The sequence below is a fragment of the Electrona antarctica genome (assembly GCF_951216825.1).
Source record: "Electrona antarctica genome assembly, chromosome: 9".
Lineage (NCBI taxonomy): Eukaryota > Metazoa > Chordata > Actinopteri > Myctophiformes > Myctophidae > Electrona > Electrona antarctica.
In genome coordinates, this window is record NC_136790.1 from 39,952,063 (window position 1) to 39,973,344 (window position 21,282).

The 21,282-nt window shown below is 41.3% G+C and overlaps 1 protein-coding gene across 7 annotated transcripts; it reads left to right on the top strand.

The window, feature by feature from the left end:
- Nucleotides 1–21,115, top strand: p4htmb (prolyl 4-hydroxylase, transmembrane b). Of its 7 annotated transcripts, none has more exons than XM_079509297.1 (12): nucleotides 1–117; nucleotides 8,947–9,082; nucleotides 15,268–15,356; nucleotides 15,432–15,622; nucleotides 16,231–16,312; nucleotides 16,578–16,768; nucleotides 16,877–16,973; nucleotides 17,287–17,449; nucleotides 17,867–18,052; nucleotides 18,756–18,846; nucleotides 19,002–19,125; nucleotides 19,589–21,115. In XM_079509297.1, the coding sequence occupies exons 3-12, from the start codon at nucleotides 15,296–15,298 to the stop codon at nucleotides 19,813–19,815; spliced, it is 1,413 nt and encodes a 470-aa protein (XP_079365423.1). In that variant the 5' UTR covers nucleotides 1–117; nucleotides 8,947–9,082; nucleotides 15,268–15,295; the 3' UTR covers nucleotides 19,816–21,115. The 7 variants fall into 7 exon arrangements, with proteins under 7 accessions (XP_079365423.1, XP_079365420.1, XP_079365425.1 ...); XM_079509295.1 differs by adding an exon at nucleotides 8,697–8,814 and having other exon boundaries at nucleotides 19–117; nucleotides 15,268–15,622; XM_079509294.1 differs by having other exon boundaries at nucleotides 15,268–15,622.
- Nucleotides 21,116–21,282: the final 167 nt, after the last annotated feature.

A 21,282-nucleotide genomic window follows, 5' to 3' on the forward strand; every position in this document is an offset into this window, starting at 1 on the left:
GAGAGAGAGAGAAGGGGAGGCAGAGAGAGAGATAAGTGTGTGGGCATGGGGAAATCATGGAATGGTTTTAACTAATGGGAGAGATCCTCATGCTCAGTGGCCGACCGTAGGATTAAGGTACGTAGGTAGTATATAGGATCATTAGGTAGATTAGGGTGGGGTTTGTTCCACTTTTTGCTTAAACTGCCTTACTGCCCCACACTTGTACCTTATAGCCCCAACACTATCTTTTTGGTAATCTGCATAATACAAATTACTGCCATTGTACAAAGGTTTAAGTCACCGTCTGTTGAATTGTTGAACGAGATTTTATTCAGTACCCAAGCATGTGTAAGAGAATGAAGAGTATCATACAGGCTAACCTGGAGGATTCTGGGGGTGCTGGTGGAATAAGAGTGGTGTTTTATGACTGGGTTGTGTATTTTGAACATGGCTATGCAATTGAAGTGTCTGACAAACGTCTTCCATAGGTTTAAAACCGGACTGGTGAGCATTTGGGGAATTCAGGGATTTATTGGGAACATATGAATAAAATGTTCAATGACAATGGCCCAAACAATGCTTTTCAGGTTGCATGTGTTGTGGGTGATCCCAGGCGGTGCTTTTCAGGTTGCATGCGCTGTGGGTTGGATTCAGTTTGTCATTTGGCTGTTGTGTGTTGCCTTGGATTGGCAAAAGGCACACTTTGTTGGTGTGTGCCTCCTTTGATGTCCTGTTGAGGGCAAGGAGAACACTTTGGTCCACGGACTAAGCCTAAGGCATAAGATTTAAGTCCAAATTAATTTGGATGGCCCATAAATTATTTGGGTCCTAGATCCTGAATTCCAGATACATGGTAGCTTGCCAGCCTTGCCGTCACTGAAAATGTCAAACCCAGTTGGCTGTATGTATTTCAGTCATGGAAACCACTGCACTGACTCTTGCACTCATGTTTCAGTAGTATACTGACATGTTTTGTGATCTCTTCAACATTCCGATGCAATGGGTTTTTTGTAGCTACAATTTGGATGTTCAACATATTTATTAAAGGTTACCTTAGAATAGTGTGTTAACCTGTTTTGTTGACAAATCCTGTTTCTTGTTTTCCTCATTATAGACTATCCTGTCTCCGGCTCTCTTAAATCGCTCCTGTGCACAAGGTTGCTGAGGCTGGGGGCAGGATGGTGTGGCAAAGTGGGGAGGCAGGTATTTATGGTTACAGCATACATGGTGCATATTTGTTTGGTAAGCCTTAATTGTTATAGTTAAAGATGACGAGGTGGCTAATTGATTTTTATTAGCACAAGTGTTTTTATATTTGTTGCTAATTTGTGGTTTGTTTTCTGTAGATAATGTGGTGGAACCACATTCTTATGGAGGGGGGTGTGAAGGCCCTGCCCCCTCTGCCTCACTGTAGGCTAGCTGGCAGCCTGGGTGATTATGGCAGAGTGGAGCAGGCCAACTGTGTACACCTGAGAGGGGTGTGGCTTGGAACTATAGGGCCTCTCCTTACATGCTCTCAAGCCAGCTCTCTTACCTTCCTTTCAAGCAGTTGCACACCTTCTACAACACTCACACACAGCACACTCCATACATCCATACACTGCATACATGACTGATTACTGACATTGTCACATCTCATACCAGTTTATTTGATTATTTCCTAATTTATAAATATATAATATAAAAGGTTTGCCTTGTGTGTGGACTCCCTTTTTGTCATGTATTGCCCTAGAGTGCATGACACTAAGAAAATGTAAAAATAAGGCTTTTTCCCTGAATCCAGTTTTAGAATCTGACTTCCTGACATATTCCCCCATTTTCACTGAGATTATGGGGTGAATGAATGTGGCAACAGACCCATGTCTTAGTGACATTGTTCTGCATCAGATCATGTGTCCTAGCCTAGACAGACAGACAGACAGACAGACAGAGAATGTGCCACTAATGTAAATCCTTCATTTTTGCAGAATATTATTTTTCTCCATTACAATTGTGCACAAACACTAGTATAGCCTCCAGTTTGTGGAGCTGTTTCTAATACAATATAGGTATAAACACCCTCTGATCCAGTTTGTGGAGCTGTTTCTAATAAAATATAGGTACTGTATAAACACCCTCTGATCCAGTTTGTGGAGCTGTTTCTTGCCACCCTTCATGGCCAGGTTCTCAGCCTCCTCTAGACGGTGCTGCAGGTCCTTGACGGAGAACTCCAGGTTCTTCATCCTCTCCAGGTGAGAGCTGGTGTCCTGCTCCTTCTTCAGCTCCTCTGCCATCATGGCGGCCTGCATGGCGGCCTATACAATTACTGTATAGTGAAGCAACAAAAACAAAAAAAGTTAAAACTGTGATTATTGAAGCTAAATGTAACAGAATGTAATCCACGACAAGCATTTGTGTTGGAAATGTAAACGTAATTCAATTAATTTGGGAGTTTTGATACGGTTGAAATTTAACCTATAGACCTGAGGCTGATTCTATATATGTTTTTATTATTATTATTATAATCCTAAGATCTTTCTCAAAAACATATGTACGAACAAACTTTTTCATGTCAAGGACACCCAAAATTACATGTATTTATCGGCCGACCACCATCTCAAATCTAAATTGACACATGCTTTCCCGATTTGAATGGGTTAAAAAGTGATGACAACGTAGACGGTAAAGTCAAACTCACATCAGTGATAGCTTTCTTGGCCTTTTCCTCAGCGTTTCTGGCCTCCTGGGTGGCATCTTCAACTTCATCTTGGACCTGGACAAGTTCACCCTCCAACTTCTTAGTGTTGATGAGGTTTATGTTCTATAAAAAAGCACAGTGAGGTGTTTATTTACTGCATACTCTACAGCAGGGGTGGGAAACTTTTATATGATAGAGAGGACCACTATATTTCCACACACACTCCAGGGAGCCACAGTGACATTGCATATTGTGGCTGTCGGGCCGAAACCTCTTATATCCATATTTGAATGTAACTTATTTAGTAAATGAATGTCCTATTTCATCATTCTATTATGTCACACAAAAGTAGCAAAACTAGTTTGTTAATGTTTTGAGCTTGTAGATCGATTATTTTTTAATCGGAATCCTGAAAAGTTAAACTTTTATTCAATTTCATTAAACTACTAATATACTGAATTAGCGGGTCATGTTTGCATGTTTGGAATTGTAACAGCTGCAATCAATAATATATCAGTATTCTGTTAACCTGTGCGCCACATTAAGTGAAGGTGGGGGCCGCAGGGCCAGCAGTTGGCCATGTATGCTCTAGTCATAGACAGTAGTAGTCATTGCACGCACTGAAATAGTGAAGAAATAAGTACATGTAATGCTGCAATGCATGTTATGCTGTATAGTCACTAATGATATAAAATATATTTTACATTGTTAAAGGAAGCTTTCATACACTTTAAATCTTTAAAGCTACAATCCAAGTTTTATTTCTAAAGAGGTTCGAACTACAAGTGGTGGTACAAGGTGGTAGAGATGGGATTTATGGCTCTTTGAAAGGAGCCGGATCTCTCGGATCCGTTCCTTTCAAAGAGTCGTTCAAAAGACTGGCTCTTTTGAACGACGTTCCCGATGGGGGGGGGGGGGGGGGGGGGGGGGTGGGGAGGGGGGGGGGGGGCGAAGGGGGGCAAAAAAAAAAAAAACTGTCTGCCCAGTGTCCCCCCCAGTGCCTCCCCAGTACCTCCCCAATATCTGACCAGGGCCTCCCCACTCCCCAGTGCCTCCCCAGTGTCTCCCCAGTGCCCCCCCCCAGTTGAAACCCCCCTGCCCCCCTCCTCCTCTAAAAAGGAACGGCTCCCTACTGTGAACCGGATCCCATCGTTCCTTTCAAAGAGCCGTTCAAAAGATCCGACTCGTTCACGAACGTCACATCTCTACAAGGTGGTACAAGCTTGGTGGTGCATGTAGTGTCCAATAGCATGTGTCGCCACCATTTTGCTATGGCAGTCAGGAACTAGAAATGATTCTTGTAATAAAATTGTTATTTAAATTGGGATGTATATGATTTTTATATACGTTTTGTATACGTTTTCTAAAAGCCATAACTGACTCCAGGCCATGGCATATCGGGAGGTTGTCAGCCTGACGCAATATGAAGCTAAACAATGGGCTATTGTTTATTGTTATTTAAGTTATTGTTTAATTATCCAGTCATTATAGATCAGTGTGGTATAGCTCATTATTATTATAGATTATTGATAACTGCTGTGAGAGACAATTGAACCTCTGACATTACCTGTGAATGCAGCAGCCCCACACGCTCACTGGCATCAAGCAGCTCCTGTTCAGCCACTTTGCGGCTTCTCTCTGTCTGCACCAGAGCAACTCTCAGCTCCTCAATCTCAGTCAACAACAGGGTGTTCCTGCATTCTACGATGGCAACATGCTCCTTCATGTCTTCCTGTGTTCTCAAGGCATCGTCAAGGTGCAGATGAGCATCCTAAAAGTTGATGAAAATACAACATCATTCTAAAAGTATGTTTTTGACCCCCTTCTGATTGTGGATTCGATGTGTTTTAGGAGATTCCGCTGTACCTTCAGCTGCCCCTGGATATTTCTCAGCTGTTTCTGAGCTTCGACAGCCACTCTGTTGGCGTGGGTCAACTGAACCTCTATCTCATTGAGGTCACCCTCCATCTTCTTCTTGATTCTCAAGGCATCGTTCCTGCTCCTGATCTCAGCATCCAGAGTGCTCTGCATCGTCTGAATCATTCTCTGGTTGTTCCGCTTCATCTGCTCGATCTCCTCATCCTTCTCAGACACCTTCCTGTCTACTTCACATTTCAGCTGCGTGAGCTCCAACTGAACGCGGAGTATCTTGGATTCTTCATGCTCCAGTGTGGCCTACAAGTCAAACTTGATCATAGTATCATTGACAACTGTCTCGAATGACCTACATTGAGGAAAACGTCTGGATATTCGTTGATCCACACTTTTCGCTTGCATTTTTAACATAGACTGCATATATACAGAAAATAGAGTAATCAAATAGTAATTCTAGTTTACAATAAAAGTAACGCTTTGCATTGTTTTCGGCATTTTTTTTTACCTTTTTACCTCAGCCTCTTCTAGAGCTGTTTGTATTTCTGCCTTGTCTGCCTTCTTCCCTTTTTCCAGTTCATGAACTGTCTTTCCTGATTCACCAATAAGTTTGGTCAGATCAGAGATTTCCTCTGTTGAGAGAAATAAAACACAAACTTATATATCATATATCAATTTTAGACAAATCAGTAAATAAGGACTGTATATAACAACAATATCTGTTAAGTGGGCTCGGTTGGTGTACCATTGGCTGACAAAGCATGCCTCGCTGCTCATTGTTCAACCAATCACACAATTACATCAGCTCAGTGGCCTTGTGATTAGAGTGACTGGGAGGGAGGTTGGGAGGTTGGTCACCAGCTGACTCATACCAAAGACAAAAAACTAAAAATACCTTCCTGGGGGGGGGGGGGGGGGGGGTCTAGTCTACTGTGCAATTTTTGAAGTGCTTTTGTCTAGTTACTAGACAAAAGCACTTCAAATTGCACAGTCTGACAGGGCTGATGACATTCAACAATCACATTGCACAGTCTGTAACAAAAACAAAGATGACCATAATCGCATAGTGTGGGTACATGCGTTGCAGGTTCTTGTTCTCTCTCTTCAGGGTATCAAGATGGTCCAAAGCTTCTTCATAGGAGTTCTTCATCTTGAAGACCTCAGTGTTGAGAGAACGAGCCTCTTTCAAAGATCCCTCCAGCTCAGCTTGGCTCTCCTCATACTTCAGCTTCCATTCAGCGAGAACCTGGGAAAATAAAAAAAAATGTAGAGGTTAAGATCAGCAGAGACCTACAGGAGTAAGTTGTCTTTGACGATGGACTTTGTGGAATTACGTGTATTTCAAAAGTATCTAACCTTGTCAAAGTTCCTCTGCTTCTTGTCAAGGTTAGCAGCCAGAGTATTACCTCTCTCCACATCAATCATGAGGTCCTCCACCTCACCCTGCAGTCTCTGTTTGGTTTTTTCCAGAGAAGCACACTTTGCATTCACAGCCTCAAAAGATTCCTCAACATCCTGAAGCAAGCAAGCTTTTTCCTGTAAAGAAAAAAAGGTTTACCGTACGTCAAAACACTGGTTTACTTTGAATTATGTCATAATACCATTCCATGAAATGTTTTCATCAGTCATTACTTTGCTTCCACAAGCTCCTCTGTGCGTTGGATAGCATCAGTCTCATATTTACTCCTCCACTGAGCCACCTCACTGTTGGCCTTGGACATTGCCCACTGCAGCTCAGATTTAGCCTCCTGTTCCTCTTCATACTGCTCTCTGAGCAGATCAATGTCATGACGAGAGGACTGGACAGCATGGGCCAGGGATTTCTTTGCCTGATAAGAATGAAATTGAAACCATGCGGGAAAAGGAAATTGAATAATGTCCCTGACACTTAATAAATATCCTTGAGCCAGAAGATATTATGTCATACCTTAACTTCCTCGTCAAGGTGCCTCTTGAGCTCCTCAATCTGATGAATAAAACCTCTTCGTCTCCTTGTCAGCTGGGAAACAAGTGTCTTGTTGCTCTCTGAACATTAATGTCATTAAGTTGATGCACATGCTCATCGTTCTTGGCTGACTTAGCTGATCCTCAAGGGAACGGCATATTTTCTCCAGGTTAAGCTGTAACAAAACTTTGTATCTTGTAGTACTCCTGATTAATAATATAATATTACATTTTATTTGTAATGCACATTACATTTTTTACTAATCTCAAAGTGCTTCCTAGCACAAGCATGGGCCAGTGACCTGGTTGCCCATGGTGCATTAATGTAGGTTCAAATGGTTGTGTTCAGTCATTTGTGAGAGAAACTAAAACATAATTGACTTACCTTAGATTTGGCAACAGCCTCCATGTTGCTTGAAAGATCATCAACCTCCATCTTGTATTCACTCTTCTCCTTCTCCAGTTTCTGTTTGACACGCTGCAGGTTGTCAATCTGCTCTCCCAGTTCAGCCACACTGTCAGCCCGTTTCTTACGGAGAGCTGCAGAGGTGGCCTCATGGTGCAGGGTGGACTCTTCAAGGTCACATCGGAGCTTCTGCAACTCACCCTCACGCTTCTTGTTCATCTCAATCTGAACACATGTTGCTCCACCTGCCTCCTCCAACTTCTCACTGATCTCCTCAAGTTCCCTGGAAAGATCTGACCTCTGTTTCTCCACCACCGAGCTGCACGCTCAGCTTCAATCTCCTCCTCTAGCTCCTCGATACGAGCCTGTGACACACAATACAACAAATACATGGTGTTAGCTTTATGCCACATCCCTGAATTATGTCATAATTAGTATGAACAGTCCTTGGAGGATGATGCCAGTGTATACATTGCACAAATTCAACCAATTGCTGCAATAAGCATTGGCTGCTTTTTCTACAAACTGTAATATTTCTGCATATTTGATACTTATGTTTGATACTTGAATAAGGTGGATCTCCATTTGGGGTATTACTAAGCCAAATTAATGGAACATTACTTTCATGCATTTTTGCTAATGAATGGCAATTTTACTGACAAAATAATTCAGTAAAATAAACTGCATATTTTATTACAATAAGAGAACACTATCAAATTCAATATTGTTTTCTATTAATCACAGAAATTGCTGCATATTCCTGGACAGACTGGATACATTACTAATGTACAAATATGCACGTGGCATTGTAAAGGTTTGACTTCATTGATTATGTATTTACAGTTAATAGTGTAAAAAACACCTTTACTGTGTTAAAGTGTACAGTATACTGTACTGTAGGTTATTTTCTCATAGTGTCACACTGTAGTCACTTTAATTCTCTTCTGAAGCTGAGCCCCAAATAATTGTTCATCTTCAATCTTGCTGAGGAGTTGGCTAGTTTTCTCTTCTTGGCAGTCAGCTCAGTGTTGACTTCCTCCTCATTTTCCAGTCTCTCAGACGTGTCTTTGAGCTTCGCCTCAAGCTGGATTTTTGAATGAATGAGCCTCTCACACCTTTCTTCTGCATCAGAAAGAGTATCACCTTCCTAGAAGTCAATAAACGTGGAAACATAGTTCATAATATTGATATTAATATTCTTCATCCTCTAGTCTTCCAGGGAACAGGTTCTCACTCCCCTATAGTTGTAATCATAGGATTTGTAAAGACACTAGTTAGAGGTCAATTGTTAAACAATGTCATCGCTCAGTTCGACTCACTGATTGAATTTGAAGCTGCAAATCATTATTCTCTTGTAGGAGGGAAACCATCTTCTCTTCCAGCTCTTTCTTCTTTGCCAGGGCCTTTGCGAGTTCCTCCTTAGTTTTTTCTAATTCTTCCTTCATTTGGGCCATCTCCTTTTCAGTCTCAGCACTCTTCAGACGAGGCTTTATTCTAAAGTACAGCTTCATCTATGGCCAATGTTTGACGTTCATGAATGAGCAGATGTTGTATTGGATGGAGTAAATAGCTTCCCTGTTGATAAAAGTCAAAGAAGGCAACAGATTAATACGCACGCAGCACGCACGCGCACACAAGCACGCATGCACACGTGCACACACACACACACACACACACACACACACACACACACACACACACACACACACACACACACACACACACACACACACACACACACACTCAAATAAAGTGCATGTCTACCTCCGTGCCATCATCTTGACAAACTCTCTTCTCATGACGAATCCTCTGCAGATTGCCTGGGTAATTTTCACCAGTTGAACCAGTTTCTCCTCCAGCACACCCAGTAGACCAGCTTTCAAAAACACCTGTCCAAGGGTTTTGGTGATATTGGCTTGACAAATTAATTACGGTATTTCTTTTATGTTGCTAGTGATTCTTTTATTGTTTAAGCCCAGCCCAGACCTAGATACGTTTAAATTCATCTTCATAAAGTTCATCTTATGCAACAATTCAGAGTTTAAACGTGTGGCTTATTGTGCAGGAGGAGCAGGCCAACACTCACCTGTCCAGGTCCTGGAAGGTGCAGCATGAGCTGGAGGAGTGTGAGGAGCGTGCAGACATCGCTGAATCCCAGGTCAACAAGCTGATTGAGGGCCAAGAGTCATAAGACTGGAAAGGTACATCTTTAAAGGTAGTGTAGTGCAGTGGTTCTCAACCTTTTCAGGCTATACCTGCTGTGATCCCCCAAAATAATAATATTTGAACTGGGGACCCTCACTCTGACAAGCATTTGGAATTGTAGGAGTTGAGGCATTCAATTTGGTTTGAATATTTGTGAAAATACGCTTAACGTTGTGAGCTTGTAGATTGGCTAATTTTATAATTTTGCTTATTTCTTATATAATTTGACAATTTAACAGTTTGACCAGTTTTTATAGTATAGTTTGTTGATTACATTTGATGCAGTAATTTTTCCTTTTCTTAGGTATTAAAAAGATCCTTAAATTGCCACTTCTGGGGACCCACAGGTTGAGAACCACTGGTGTAGTCTAGACTCTAGTGTACTGTCTGTAAGTGATAGGCTAGGCCTATTTGTTTTGTTTAAAATAAAATATTTTTGGTTTAAAGGTTTTACACTACATATTCAGATAGTAATCGTTGCTATAAAGTGTTCAATAAGATGGGTCTCCTGCCTGTCTCCATCTCTTTGGGCATCGTTTGCCCTGTGTTTACATAGCCTACCAAAACAATATACCGGTATAGTAGGCCTATAGATTTTTGACCTTTCCCTCAGCACCTGCCTGTGCATTTGGTATTTTTGTATTCTCCCTAGCTGTTTTGGGCTACCAAAACAAACTGAATACAGCGAGGGGTGGTGTGTTTCTGCAGGTAAACGCCACCACACTATACTTTAGCAGCTGATAACAGGGAAATGATGGGTAAAGTTTTTTCATTTTTTTAAATAAAAACTTGAATAAAACATGAATGTAGGGTAATGACGTAATGTAAGGGTGCACCGGTGCAGAGAGTGACATTTGAAAACCAAACCCATACCCATGTGGTATTGCAACAAGGACCATACAATATGAATGTCTTACATGTTAATGAAAACAGCCTATAACTTAATAGGTTAATAAAAGTAGTCTGTTCACAGTCACTCACTGCATCTCGTGTCTGCGTCATGCTACAATGACAGCCATATCATTTCTGTCTGCTGTTTCACGCCACTAGATGTCAGCCTTTCTCTGCTGTCAGCCAGAGCCATAGAGTAAGACAGAGTTACGACATTGAGGGGGCAGAAAACAGCCTGGTCACGTGGTTCATGTACTCGCGCGAGCCCATAGACTCCAATGCATTCCGTAAACTTCCGGTTTTCCATTTTCAAGAAGTCTATGTAGTAGTCTAGAAGAGCCTGGCCCCGTGAAGTGAACGGAGTTGTCGTAACTTAAACTCTGTCTATGGCTCTGCTGTCGGCGTACTGTAATTTGCGGCGTGGCGATGGGGCAGAGGGGCATGGCGTGTAAACACTAAACAGCACATTCAGATGATGATTTTGCACATCTCTTGTAATCTATGTAATTCAACCTCGTTTCTTTTAACGGATGACTATTTGCACACAGTCTACACGGGATCACTCAAGGTTTTGAAATGGGTTCTGATCTTTTAGAGCGGATACGCAGTGCGCATTGCTGCGGCTCCGTCTTTTTGGCAAGTCTAGAGTTTCCTGTTTGAGAGCTAGCACATTTAAGACTTCCGGTTGCTTTCAGAATAAAAGTGCAGTTAATTCAATAATTATTACATTACATTATTAGTATTATTATTACATTACAGTTATTGTAAAGACACACATTATGTTTCTGTGTAAAAATAAGTAATGAAATAACGTAAAAAAGTTATCTAAATGCTAAAATCTAAATCTAAATAAAAATGCTATTCACTGGAGTGCATGGACTTTATAAAGTGGAAAAAAGACGGCTCCGCGAGGCAACTGTTGTGACATATGCACGCGTTCAGGGAGATGTCCTCTACCACACCCCACTCTCTGCTAAGCGGGAGAGGTGTAAAATTCCGAGCAGCAGACCTTCTACTGCTGTCAAATGTAAAAAAAAAAGAGCCGTTTCCAGACCCAGAGTGGACACTGGACAAAAGACGGCTCCGCGAGGCAACTGTTGTGACATACGCACGCGTTCAGGGAGATGTCCTCTACCACACCCCACTCTCCGCTAAGCGGGAGAGGTGTAAAATTCCGAGCAGCAGACCTTCTACTGCTGTCAAATGTAAAAAAAAAAAAGAGCCGTTTCCAGACCCAGAGTGGACACTGGACAAAAGACGGCTCCGTGAGGCAACTGTTGTGACATACGCACGTGTTCAGGGAGATGTCCTCTACCACACCCCACTCTCCGCTAAGCGGGAGAGGTGTAAAATTCCGAGCAGCAGACCTTCTACTGGTGTCAACGGTAAAAAAAAGTGCCGTTTCCAGACCCAGAGTGGACACTGGACAAAAGACGGCTCCGCGAGGCAACTGTTGTGACATACGCACGTGTTCAGGGAGATGTCATCTACCACACCCCACTCTCCGCTAAGCGGGAGAGGTGCGAAATTCCGAGCAGCAGACCTTCTACTGCTGTCAAATGTAAAAAAAATTGTGCCGTTTCCAGACGCAGAGTGGACACTGGACAAAAGACGGCTCCGCGAGGCAACTGTTGTGACATACGCACGTTTTCAGGGAGATGTCCTCTACCACACCCCACTCTCCGCGGGAGAGGTGTAAAAAAAATGGCACGCCATACAGTGAGGTGTAAGGTCAAAATATATGGAGTGATTGTGGAAATATAGTGGCCCTCTCCATAGCATTAAAGTTATAAAATAATAAAATAATACAGACAAGGCTTTGAAAGTTACAAAAAAATACCTTTTAATTAATCATTCAATCAATCAATTTCAATGGAAAGAAAACGCATACAGTTTGCTTACGGTGTTTCTCATTCACTGTTACACAGAAGAAGACAAATTCACTCTGCAAAATAATGATCATCACAAGCAGAAATAAAACGCTCATTTAAAAGTGTCCAAATCGTCAAGTCTGTGTTTCTCATTTCGTAAAAGCAACACTTTTGTGTTTTTTTTAATGTGGCCTCAGAAATAGCTGTGCTTTTCTTACTCAGGTTTATTTGTGCAGCATAGGCTCCAGAGAATCTCTGCAAATCACCTGAGAGGAGATCTGACCATATTGGAATAGTTGAGAGCATCTTGAACAGCTTGTTTAAAATCAGTTCCCCATGGTAGGTATTTTCACCTGTGTCATTGGTGGTTTTCATTGCTTTATTGGCTTCAGTCCTTACTGTTTCAAAATGTTTTCAAGATGTACTTTCACTGACATCCTCAAAATCACCAAAGAAGTCATGATCATGCAATCACAGTGTCATATGGACTGTCTTGTCGAACATGCTTTGTATCAACATTTCCTTTCTGTGGCAGATTCTGTGTCTCAGGCATGATGGTGTCAAGACTGGCTTGCAGCCTTGCACCACGCTGGAGTTCCTTTTGCAGTACCAATACTATTGTACTTGCTTGTTGTAGTGTTTTGGCATTAACTAAAGTGCTGAAGATGTACATAGCCAAATTATACCTCTTATCTCTGTGTATGTACTGTTGTTTGCAAATGTGACTTGCCTGTTTCATCAAATGACTCTTTAGGTCACATTCTCACCTAATACTTCGGTAGACTCGATGCGAATGGGAGGAGGAGAATTGGGACTTCTTGCATATTTAATTTACTGCGGTTTGCCTTCACACTGTCATACGCAGCAGGGGGGACCTTTATCAATGTGTTCCATTCATAAACTAGCCTACACAGTGAAATCTATGGTGATACAATTATACTCATAACGTGCATGTGTCGTGCCGTCTGGGACTGGACCCCCCCCCCTCTCTCTCCCTCTCTCTCTCTCTCCGCACGCAGCCACGCACTGTTAACAGACAGCAGCGCAAAATGTTTACAAGTTTATCGAGATGTAAGTCCCTAGGCTACTCCCCACACAGTGACAGCACTCCATGTTTACGGCACGCACAGACAGACAGACAGAATATTCTCTAGGCTATAATACACTGCAGTGTTTTTATGTGTTTCCTTAAGCAATTGATTAATGTACTCGTAGCCATTTCGAGCACTGTTTTTTTGGCAAATCTAAGCTAGCAAATATAAGACTTCCGGTGGACGATCTCTTCAAAATAAGAGTACCCTCTAGAGTATTGAAAAAAGTTACAAAAAAATACCTTTTAATTAATCATTCAATCAATCAATTTCAATGGAAAGAAAAAGGCATACAGTTTGCTTACGGTGTTTCTCATTCACTGTTACACAGAAGAAGGAAAATTCACTCTGCAAAATAATGATCATCACAATCAGAAATAAAACGCTCATTTAAAAGTTTCCAAATCCCTACAATATTTGTTTTTAAACATCATAATTTGTCTTAAGGTGGACTGAAAAGCTACTTTAATAGTTTAGTAGTCACAGATTTGATCAATTTACTGTATGTGTGTGCATCTGTGTTAATACAGCAAACATTATTCAAACACATGCAAAACAAGCAAAAACTACAAACGTCAATTGGTGCAAACATCACTCAAAAGTACAAAATGGTACTATAAGTGCAACGTACCTATAAGTGCATACATTACTCAAATGTATAAAAAGGTAAGACGTGCAATGTACCAAGTGCAAACGTTACTCAAAAGTATAGGTACAACATGCAATGTACCTCAATGCAAACTTCACTCAAATGTATAATATGGTACAACATGCAATGTACCTATAAGTGCACACATCACTCAAATGTATAAAAAGGTACAACATGCAGTAAGTACCTATAGTGCAAAACATCACTGCAAACAAAGTGCAAACATTGTACACACACACACACACACACACACACACACACACACACACACACACACACACACACACACACACACACACACACACACACACACACACACATAAATTGATCAAAAGTTAGATGTACGTATATAAAGCAAACCCAGCTCAGTCCAAACATTTCAAACGTTTGTTTTTTAGATGATCACAGTAAGCACAAATTGCTCGGAATTTTACACCTCTCCCGCTTAGCGGAGAGTGGGGTGTGGTAGAGGACATCTCCCTGAACGCGTGCGTATGTCACAACAGTTGCCTCGCGGAGCCGTCTTTTGTCCAGTGTCCACTCTGGGTCTGGAAACTGAACTTTTTTTTTTACATTTGACAGCATTAGAAGGTCTGCTGCTCGGAATTTCACACCTCTCCCGCTTAGCGGAGAGTGGGGTGTGGTAGAGGACATCTCCCTGAACGCGTGCATATGTCACAACAGTTGCCTCGCGGAGCCGTCTTTTGTCCAGTGTCCACTCTGGGTCTGGAAACGGAACTTTTTTTTACATTTGACAGCAGTAGAAGGTCTGCTGCTCGGAATTTTACACCTCTCCCGCTTAGCGGAGAGTGGGGTGTGGTAGAGGACATCTCCCTGAACGCGTGCGTATGTCACAATAGTTGCCTCGCGGAGCCGTCTTTTGTCCAGTGTCCACTCTGGGTCTGGAAACGGCACTTTTTTTTTTTTACATTTGACAGCAGTAGAAGGTCTGCTGCTCGGAATTTTACACCTCTCCCGCTTAGCGGAGAGTGGGGTGTGGTAGAGCCTAGAGGACATCTCCCTGAACGTGTGCATATGTCACAACAGTTGCCTCGCGGAGCCGTCTTTTGTCCAGTGTCCACTTTATAAAGTCCATACACTCCAGTGAATAGCATTTTTATATAGATTTAGATTTTAGCATTTAGATACCTTTTTTACGTTATTTAATTACTTATTTTGTACACATAAACATGTGTGTCTTTACAATAACTGTAATGTAATAATAATACTAATAATGTAATGTAATAATTATTTAATTAATGTCACTTTTATTCTGCAAGCAACCGGATGTCTTAAATTTGCTAGCTCTCAAACAGGAAACTCTATATTTGCCAAAAAGACGGAGCCCATTGCTGCTACTGCTGGATGGAGCTGCTGCTGCATTGTAAACAAGACTACAACGCTACTGGAAGTGGAAGATGAAGTTCACGTCTACGGTCTACTATTTATTTATTTTTGATTCACATTGATTCAAAGTCCGTTGATTCTATTCACTGCTATGGAGACACATGCTTAATTTCTTCAAAGTCGGTAGAGATTATTAAAGAAATTGTCGTTCTGGGCAGCTGTCAGTCAGTCAACTTAACGGCACTCACGTTTTAAGGGACTATTCATGTTTAAATCGACATTATGTGACGTGGAACAAGTATTTAATACTCATTGGGATTATTCGTTCGTAGGCCAAATATCGATTGCTTTCAGTGGAAAATGACTGACCCCCATGAACACCCAGAGGACACGACTGCGACCCCACGGGCCCCGCCTCCGTGTAAGCGTCTATCTTGGCAAAAGAGGAACATATGCTCCCGTTCATATTTCATGATTGTGGTGGTATTTTTCCCAGTGTACATCATCAATGTCATAGCGCTGCTGCTATACGTGCATTACAACAATAGCCCAGGAGAGCCTGTTATTATGCCGAGTGATGAGGCGACCAGAAGTAAACATCAGCAGCGTGCCAAGTCTCACGGGCTGACGTCATCCAAGTCGGAATTTGTGCGTGATGTTTTCCTTCCACGAATAGATGGTGTCAGAGTGAGTATGACTCCCACGCGTCCCACTCACTGACTGAATATTTTGAATGGAAAGTATTACACGTATGTGTCTCAAGTAGACTACTACAAGTACAATTTGGAGGTACTTTATTTACTTTACTGGAGAATTTCCAATTTTCTATACTTTAACTTCTACTCCACTACAGAGGCAAATATTGTAGTACTTTTACTCACTACAATTAGGCTATTTGAAAACTTTAGTTTCTTTGTAGATTTTGATAATAACACATACAGTAGCTACATTACCCACTTCAGCCCTATAGATCTTTTTTTGCCATTTGAAAAAACCCTATAGTGTAAATCTGCTATTTTCAAAATATGTTTAATGCATTTCATGAATTTGAAAACTTGTGAAATCGGACATTCTGCATAATGAGTATACGTTCTACTTTTGGTATGTTAAGTAGGCTACATTACTAATATTTTTTTACTTTTTTAACTAGTACATTTTGAATTTTCTACATTGCAGTATTTCTACATTTCAGTATTGATACATATGACGCACCCACTCAACCTTTCACTCACTGACTCTCCCTGCCTTGATTCACATACAGTAAAGCTAAATTCAACCTTCCATTTCCCTTTCAGGCGGGTCATGTGCAGAAGGTCTCTCTAGTGCCAGGCAAACGTCATGAGATGCGGACACTAAGTCTAAAACCTCTGCTCTTTGGTAGGAGCCCACACACTCCTAACATGCAATACTATCCATAGAAAAAAGGAATATTAAGGGCCATCTAAAATGTATAATGAAACAACCATCTTTTTTCTATATGTAACCTGGAAACAAGGGATTGCTAATTCCAATTTACAACCCAACAAATTAATTATGTTGGAATTTAAAAGTAGTATAAATACTACACTTTTCACAAACACAGGATTACTTTTCGCAAGGGTTCTCTCTGTAGCCACGCTGTGTGTCTATTATGTGTACACAGAGATTCCTGGATTCTTGTCAGATGAGGAGTGTCGAGTGGTTATGCAGCTCGCACAACTGAAGGGTCTGATGGAAAGCCAGCTAATGGTGCAAGAGGGCCAGGAGGACCTGGCAGAAGAGCTAAACCTCAGTCCAGAGGAGATCTTTAACCTTCTGGATATCAACCAGGATGGCCAGTTGCAGCTCCATGAGGTACGTGTCAGTTTGTGACTTAAGTTGTGAGCGCATATCTTTAATTGTGTGCAAGTCAAATTTCATATGGTGAAGATACTTTACTCATCTTTTCTTTTCTTTTCACAGATACTCACTCATTCTCGGGTAAGAGATGGCATCTGGCTCACGCCAGAGAATCTGCGAGAAATTTATGCAGGGCTAGAAGCCGATGAGGATGGAGATGGTAAGGAACCAATTTAAAGTCTCCTTATTATTAGTTTTTCGTTTCTGTAAAGATTCACAACTTCCAAAGGGTTTACACATAAGAAATAAAGTATAAAAAAAACATCACTTATCACTGCTGTTGCTGCTATATAACACCTGATCTCACCAATCTTAACACTAACAACCAAACAGATATAAAAGGCCCCCCTGGCAGCTCACCCTGGGTGTTACCTGCTTGTTGCGCAAGCCAAACTGTCAATCACCCTGCACAGCAGCCTCCGTTTTATACTAGGCGAGACCATACCAATCTTATCTTATGTTGTTTCGGGCAGACTTGCTGAGTCTGGAGGAATTCAGGCGTCTGAGCAGTGATGCATTCCAGCGCTTTCTGCTGCAGCGCGGCGTGAAGAGCAGTCAGTTGGTGAGGAACAGCAGACACACCTGGCTGTATCAGGGTCAAGGATCACACCCGGTACTACAAGATATCAAAGAGAGGTGGGCTTTTATTTTACTGTAGTAGTAGTCCTCTTGCTGTGTGTGTGTGTGTGTGTGTGTGTGTGTGTGTGTGTGTGTGTGTGTGCGCGCGCCTGTCACGCGTCACAGACAACCCAGGGGAGCACCGTGACCGGTGTTGAATCAGATTGATAGGTGGTTGTCCAGAACTGCCAAACGATAGGCTCATATATGGGTTTTATGGTCGTTTGAATTAATTAATTTGTCACGTGTTGTCTACTTTTGTGTGTTTGCGTGTGTAAAACTCTCATACTAGGCTATCAGCTGTTCTGTGCGCACATGTAGGTGCACGCGTGCATGTACGTGCGTGCACGTGAAGTCACTAAAATGCTGTGGTACCGAAAAAATGATCGCCATTACACCACTGCTTACCATGTGTTTTTTTTCTCCTATACAAAGGGTGACTCATCTTACTCAGCTCCCCTCCATGTTGGTGGATCTTAGTGAGCCCCTGCAGGTTGTCCGCTATGAGGAGGGAGGGCACTACCATGCCCACCATGACAGCGGCCCTTTCTATCCTGAAACCGGCTGCACACATACCCGCCTGGCTGCCAACACCTCCACTCCTTTTGAGACATCCTGCAGGTGAGATAAGCCTGGTCGACAATGTTGGACTGGGTTGTCACATACAGTATCTGTGAATGTACAGATTTGTATTCATTTGTCCAACATGATTGACCGATTGTTTGTGTGTTTGACATGCGTTCATTAATGTGGGGCATGCTACTGTATGTGTTTCTGTGTTTCCGGAGTGGAAACCCATTTTTGTTTACTTTACCATTGTACAGACATGTGCTTGTTTAAGTATGTGTTAGTGTGTGTGCCAAGATATATGTAGGTATGTAAGATCATATCATTTTAATTGTGTTTTTGGCAATGTAACATTAAAAGAGTTTAGGCTTTGTAAAGATTTGTGCAGGACAGACACGAGAAATAACTTTAATATGGAAAGAAATGACCGCTACCAAATTGGTAGCGTAGGTTAAATATGGCCTATTTTATGGTGATTGGTATTTGGTAGTACCAATAACCATAAAATAGGCCATATTTAATAATTTTACACTTTTTTAAATCCTTTTTTTATACAAAGAAAAGGTTGAAATAGCCTATCTACAAGCTCACAGCTTGTCTATCTGCTATTTCTATGAACATTTCCCTACAAATGAATGGAAATGATTATGCCGATCGCAAATAATTGCAAATAGGTGATTATGTATAAATTGTGACAGGCCCAGATATGTGCAGGCAAACGCACAGGCATCAATTTAAATATGTATTGCACATCTAGGTACATTACAGTTCTCTTCTACCTGAACTCTGTTGAGGGAGGCGGGGAGACCGCATTCCCTGTGGCAGACAACATGACCTATGATGAAGTGGTGCGTAATTGTGTGTGTGGGTCTCTGTTTATGTGGCCTTTGTAATATTGTTTAAATAACTGTCTATCATATCTGTGTTATATCACTTGTTTATCATCAGTGCATGTGCATGTCTTTAGGTTAACAATGTGTCTAAAGTTTGATGATGTGTTTAGTCTCTCATACAGAATGATGTGGATCTTTTGGACACCCGAAAGAATTGTGACAAGGGCAACCTGAGGGTGAAGCCGACCAAAGGGACAGCAGTGTTCTGGTACAACTACCTGTCTGATGGGAGAGGTACAAAGTACAGCTGTACACAATTCAATAATAATCAATGATACGCCAAAATAAAAATACATGGCTTTAAATATTTAACATGGCATTTAAAGATTCAAGGCCATGGTTAACAAAAATAGGGTAACGTTTGAATAGTTTCACAGGGATGCTGCATCCCTATGAAATTAAGTCATATGCACAATTTCTTCTGCTACCTTGTTCGTCCTATTCGTCCTGTTCGTCTTGTGACTATGTTGGTTCACAAGAATGTTCAGGAGGAGATCCTTTAGTCTCGGTTGCTGACCTGCTCTCATATGAATCATACTGTTCAGGTCAGAGGGCTCAAGGGAACTAGCTTTTTCGAAAGTAGCAATACCATTGCAATACCATCAGCTTGAACTCATAACTCAATGTGTTTGCTACCCCAAAATTAAATCACATATAATTTACTATGATTATTAATAATATCATGTTTTTCTCACAGGATGGGTAGGAGAGCAGGATGAATACTCGCTGCATGGAGGTTGTGTGGTCACCCATGGCACTAAGTGGGTCGCCAATAAATGGATCAACATTGATCCGGATTACCAGCGCCAGGCTCGTTACCAGCAGCTGGTATCACAGCAGCAGCAGCAGGAGGAAGATGAGGGAGATGAAGGGCCGAGGCCAAGACTTGAACTGCACAATTCTGACATTCGTCAAGACTTGTAACTCAGAACACTGATTCTCAACAAGGGGTCCAAATGCACACTTAAAGGACCACTTCACCACTTTTCAACATCTCTTCATATAATTGGTCCTCACTAATGTTCATGATAAAACACCACCATTTTTTTCTACTCGGTCTGTGTCTCATAGGAGGGCTGTGGGCAGTTCAGACACACGTCCACCAGTGACATCATCGTTAGGCAGATTTTTTTTAAACAAGATTTGTTTTAAAATATATTAAGATTTGTATTATCGTGAGACCGATGGCTTCCATTATCGCATTGCAACTTTTCAGGAAAAGAAAGCCTGCAGTTTCTATTAGCATGGATTCCCCATTGATGATGTCACTGGTGGACGGGTTTCTGAAATGCCCCACAGCCCTCCTATGAGAAAAATAATTTGGTATTTTATCATGAACATTAGTGAGGACCAATTATAGGAAGAGGAGTCGAAAAGTGGTGAAGTGGTCCTTTAAGGGTCTGTAACTCTGAGATTGTACAAATGGAACCAAATGGACCTGAAATGGTCCATTTTGTACACTGTCACTCTCATAGTTATATTATATATAACAGTGAGAATGTTACAGTATAGATTGGGGTCCCAGAGGGGGGAAATGGTATGGGGGTCCTTGAAATGAAAAAGAATCACTGGCTTAGAAACCAAAAAGAAAAAGAACAAAAAATGTACTACCTAACCTTGCTTTGTCCTGTGCACAAATTCCTTTCATGACATCCCCTGTGGCCAGTATAGAGAGATATTATATTCAGGGACAGTGGTCACAGTGGGTTTATGCAACTATAAAGTGAGATGTTTATATTAACAAGTGCTTGTTGTTAGCCCATGCAATTTTTATTACATCAGCGGTCACACTCAATTTAAGGAATGTGGCATTGTAGTGAAACTCATAAACTTAACTCATCGAGTGAGTTAAGATGAGAGAGACTTTGCATGTATAGTTGCACATACTGTAGGTTTTGTCATGTCGCCATGAACCAAATTGCACTTGAAAATGAAATGGCACACTGTAAACATTCCAATGTTCTACCCTGTCTGTATCATAGCATTACTAGAAAAAAAGCACCCACACTTCCAGGGTGATGCATGTTTACTTTATGTATTGAATCCAGGTACCTTTTTTTTAAAGTGTTACTTTCTCCTTCAGGTATTGTCAGTATCTCCAGCATCAAATATTCCATCAGTTTGTTTGTTCTTGTTTTTTATATATATTTCCAAATGCACTGAATCACTTTCCCACATTAAGAATATAATGACAATTAAAAACTTTATTTTATGCTACTTCTCATCAGAGTTTAAATTGTCTATCTTTTTTTATAACTTTAGCACAACATATTTGTACAGTATATTAACTCATTTATGCTCTGTTGTACAATGATATCGCATGGCAGAAATAGCATATCTTACATACATTAATATACAGTACAAGCTCACAACACCTGCATCTGCAATGTA

Excerpts from the sequence above, each read along its gene's own strand:
- p4htmb (XM_079509294.1), top strand. The coding sequence starts at position 15,296 with ATGACTGACCCCCATGAACACCCAGAGGACACGACTGCGACCCCACGG. Across the intron at positions 15,623-16,230 it reads CACGAATAGATGGTGTCAGA|GCGGGTCATGTGCAGAAGGT; the intron begins GTGAGTATGACT and ends TTTCCCTTTCAG. Across the intron at positions 16,974-17,286 it reads AGCCGATGAGGATGGAGATG|ACTTGCTGAGTCTGGAGGAA; the intron begins GTAAGGAACCAA and ends TGTTTCGGGCAG.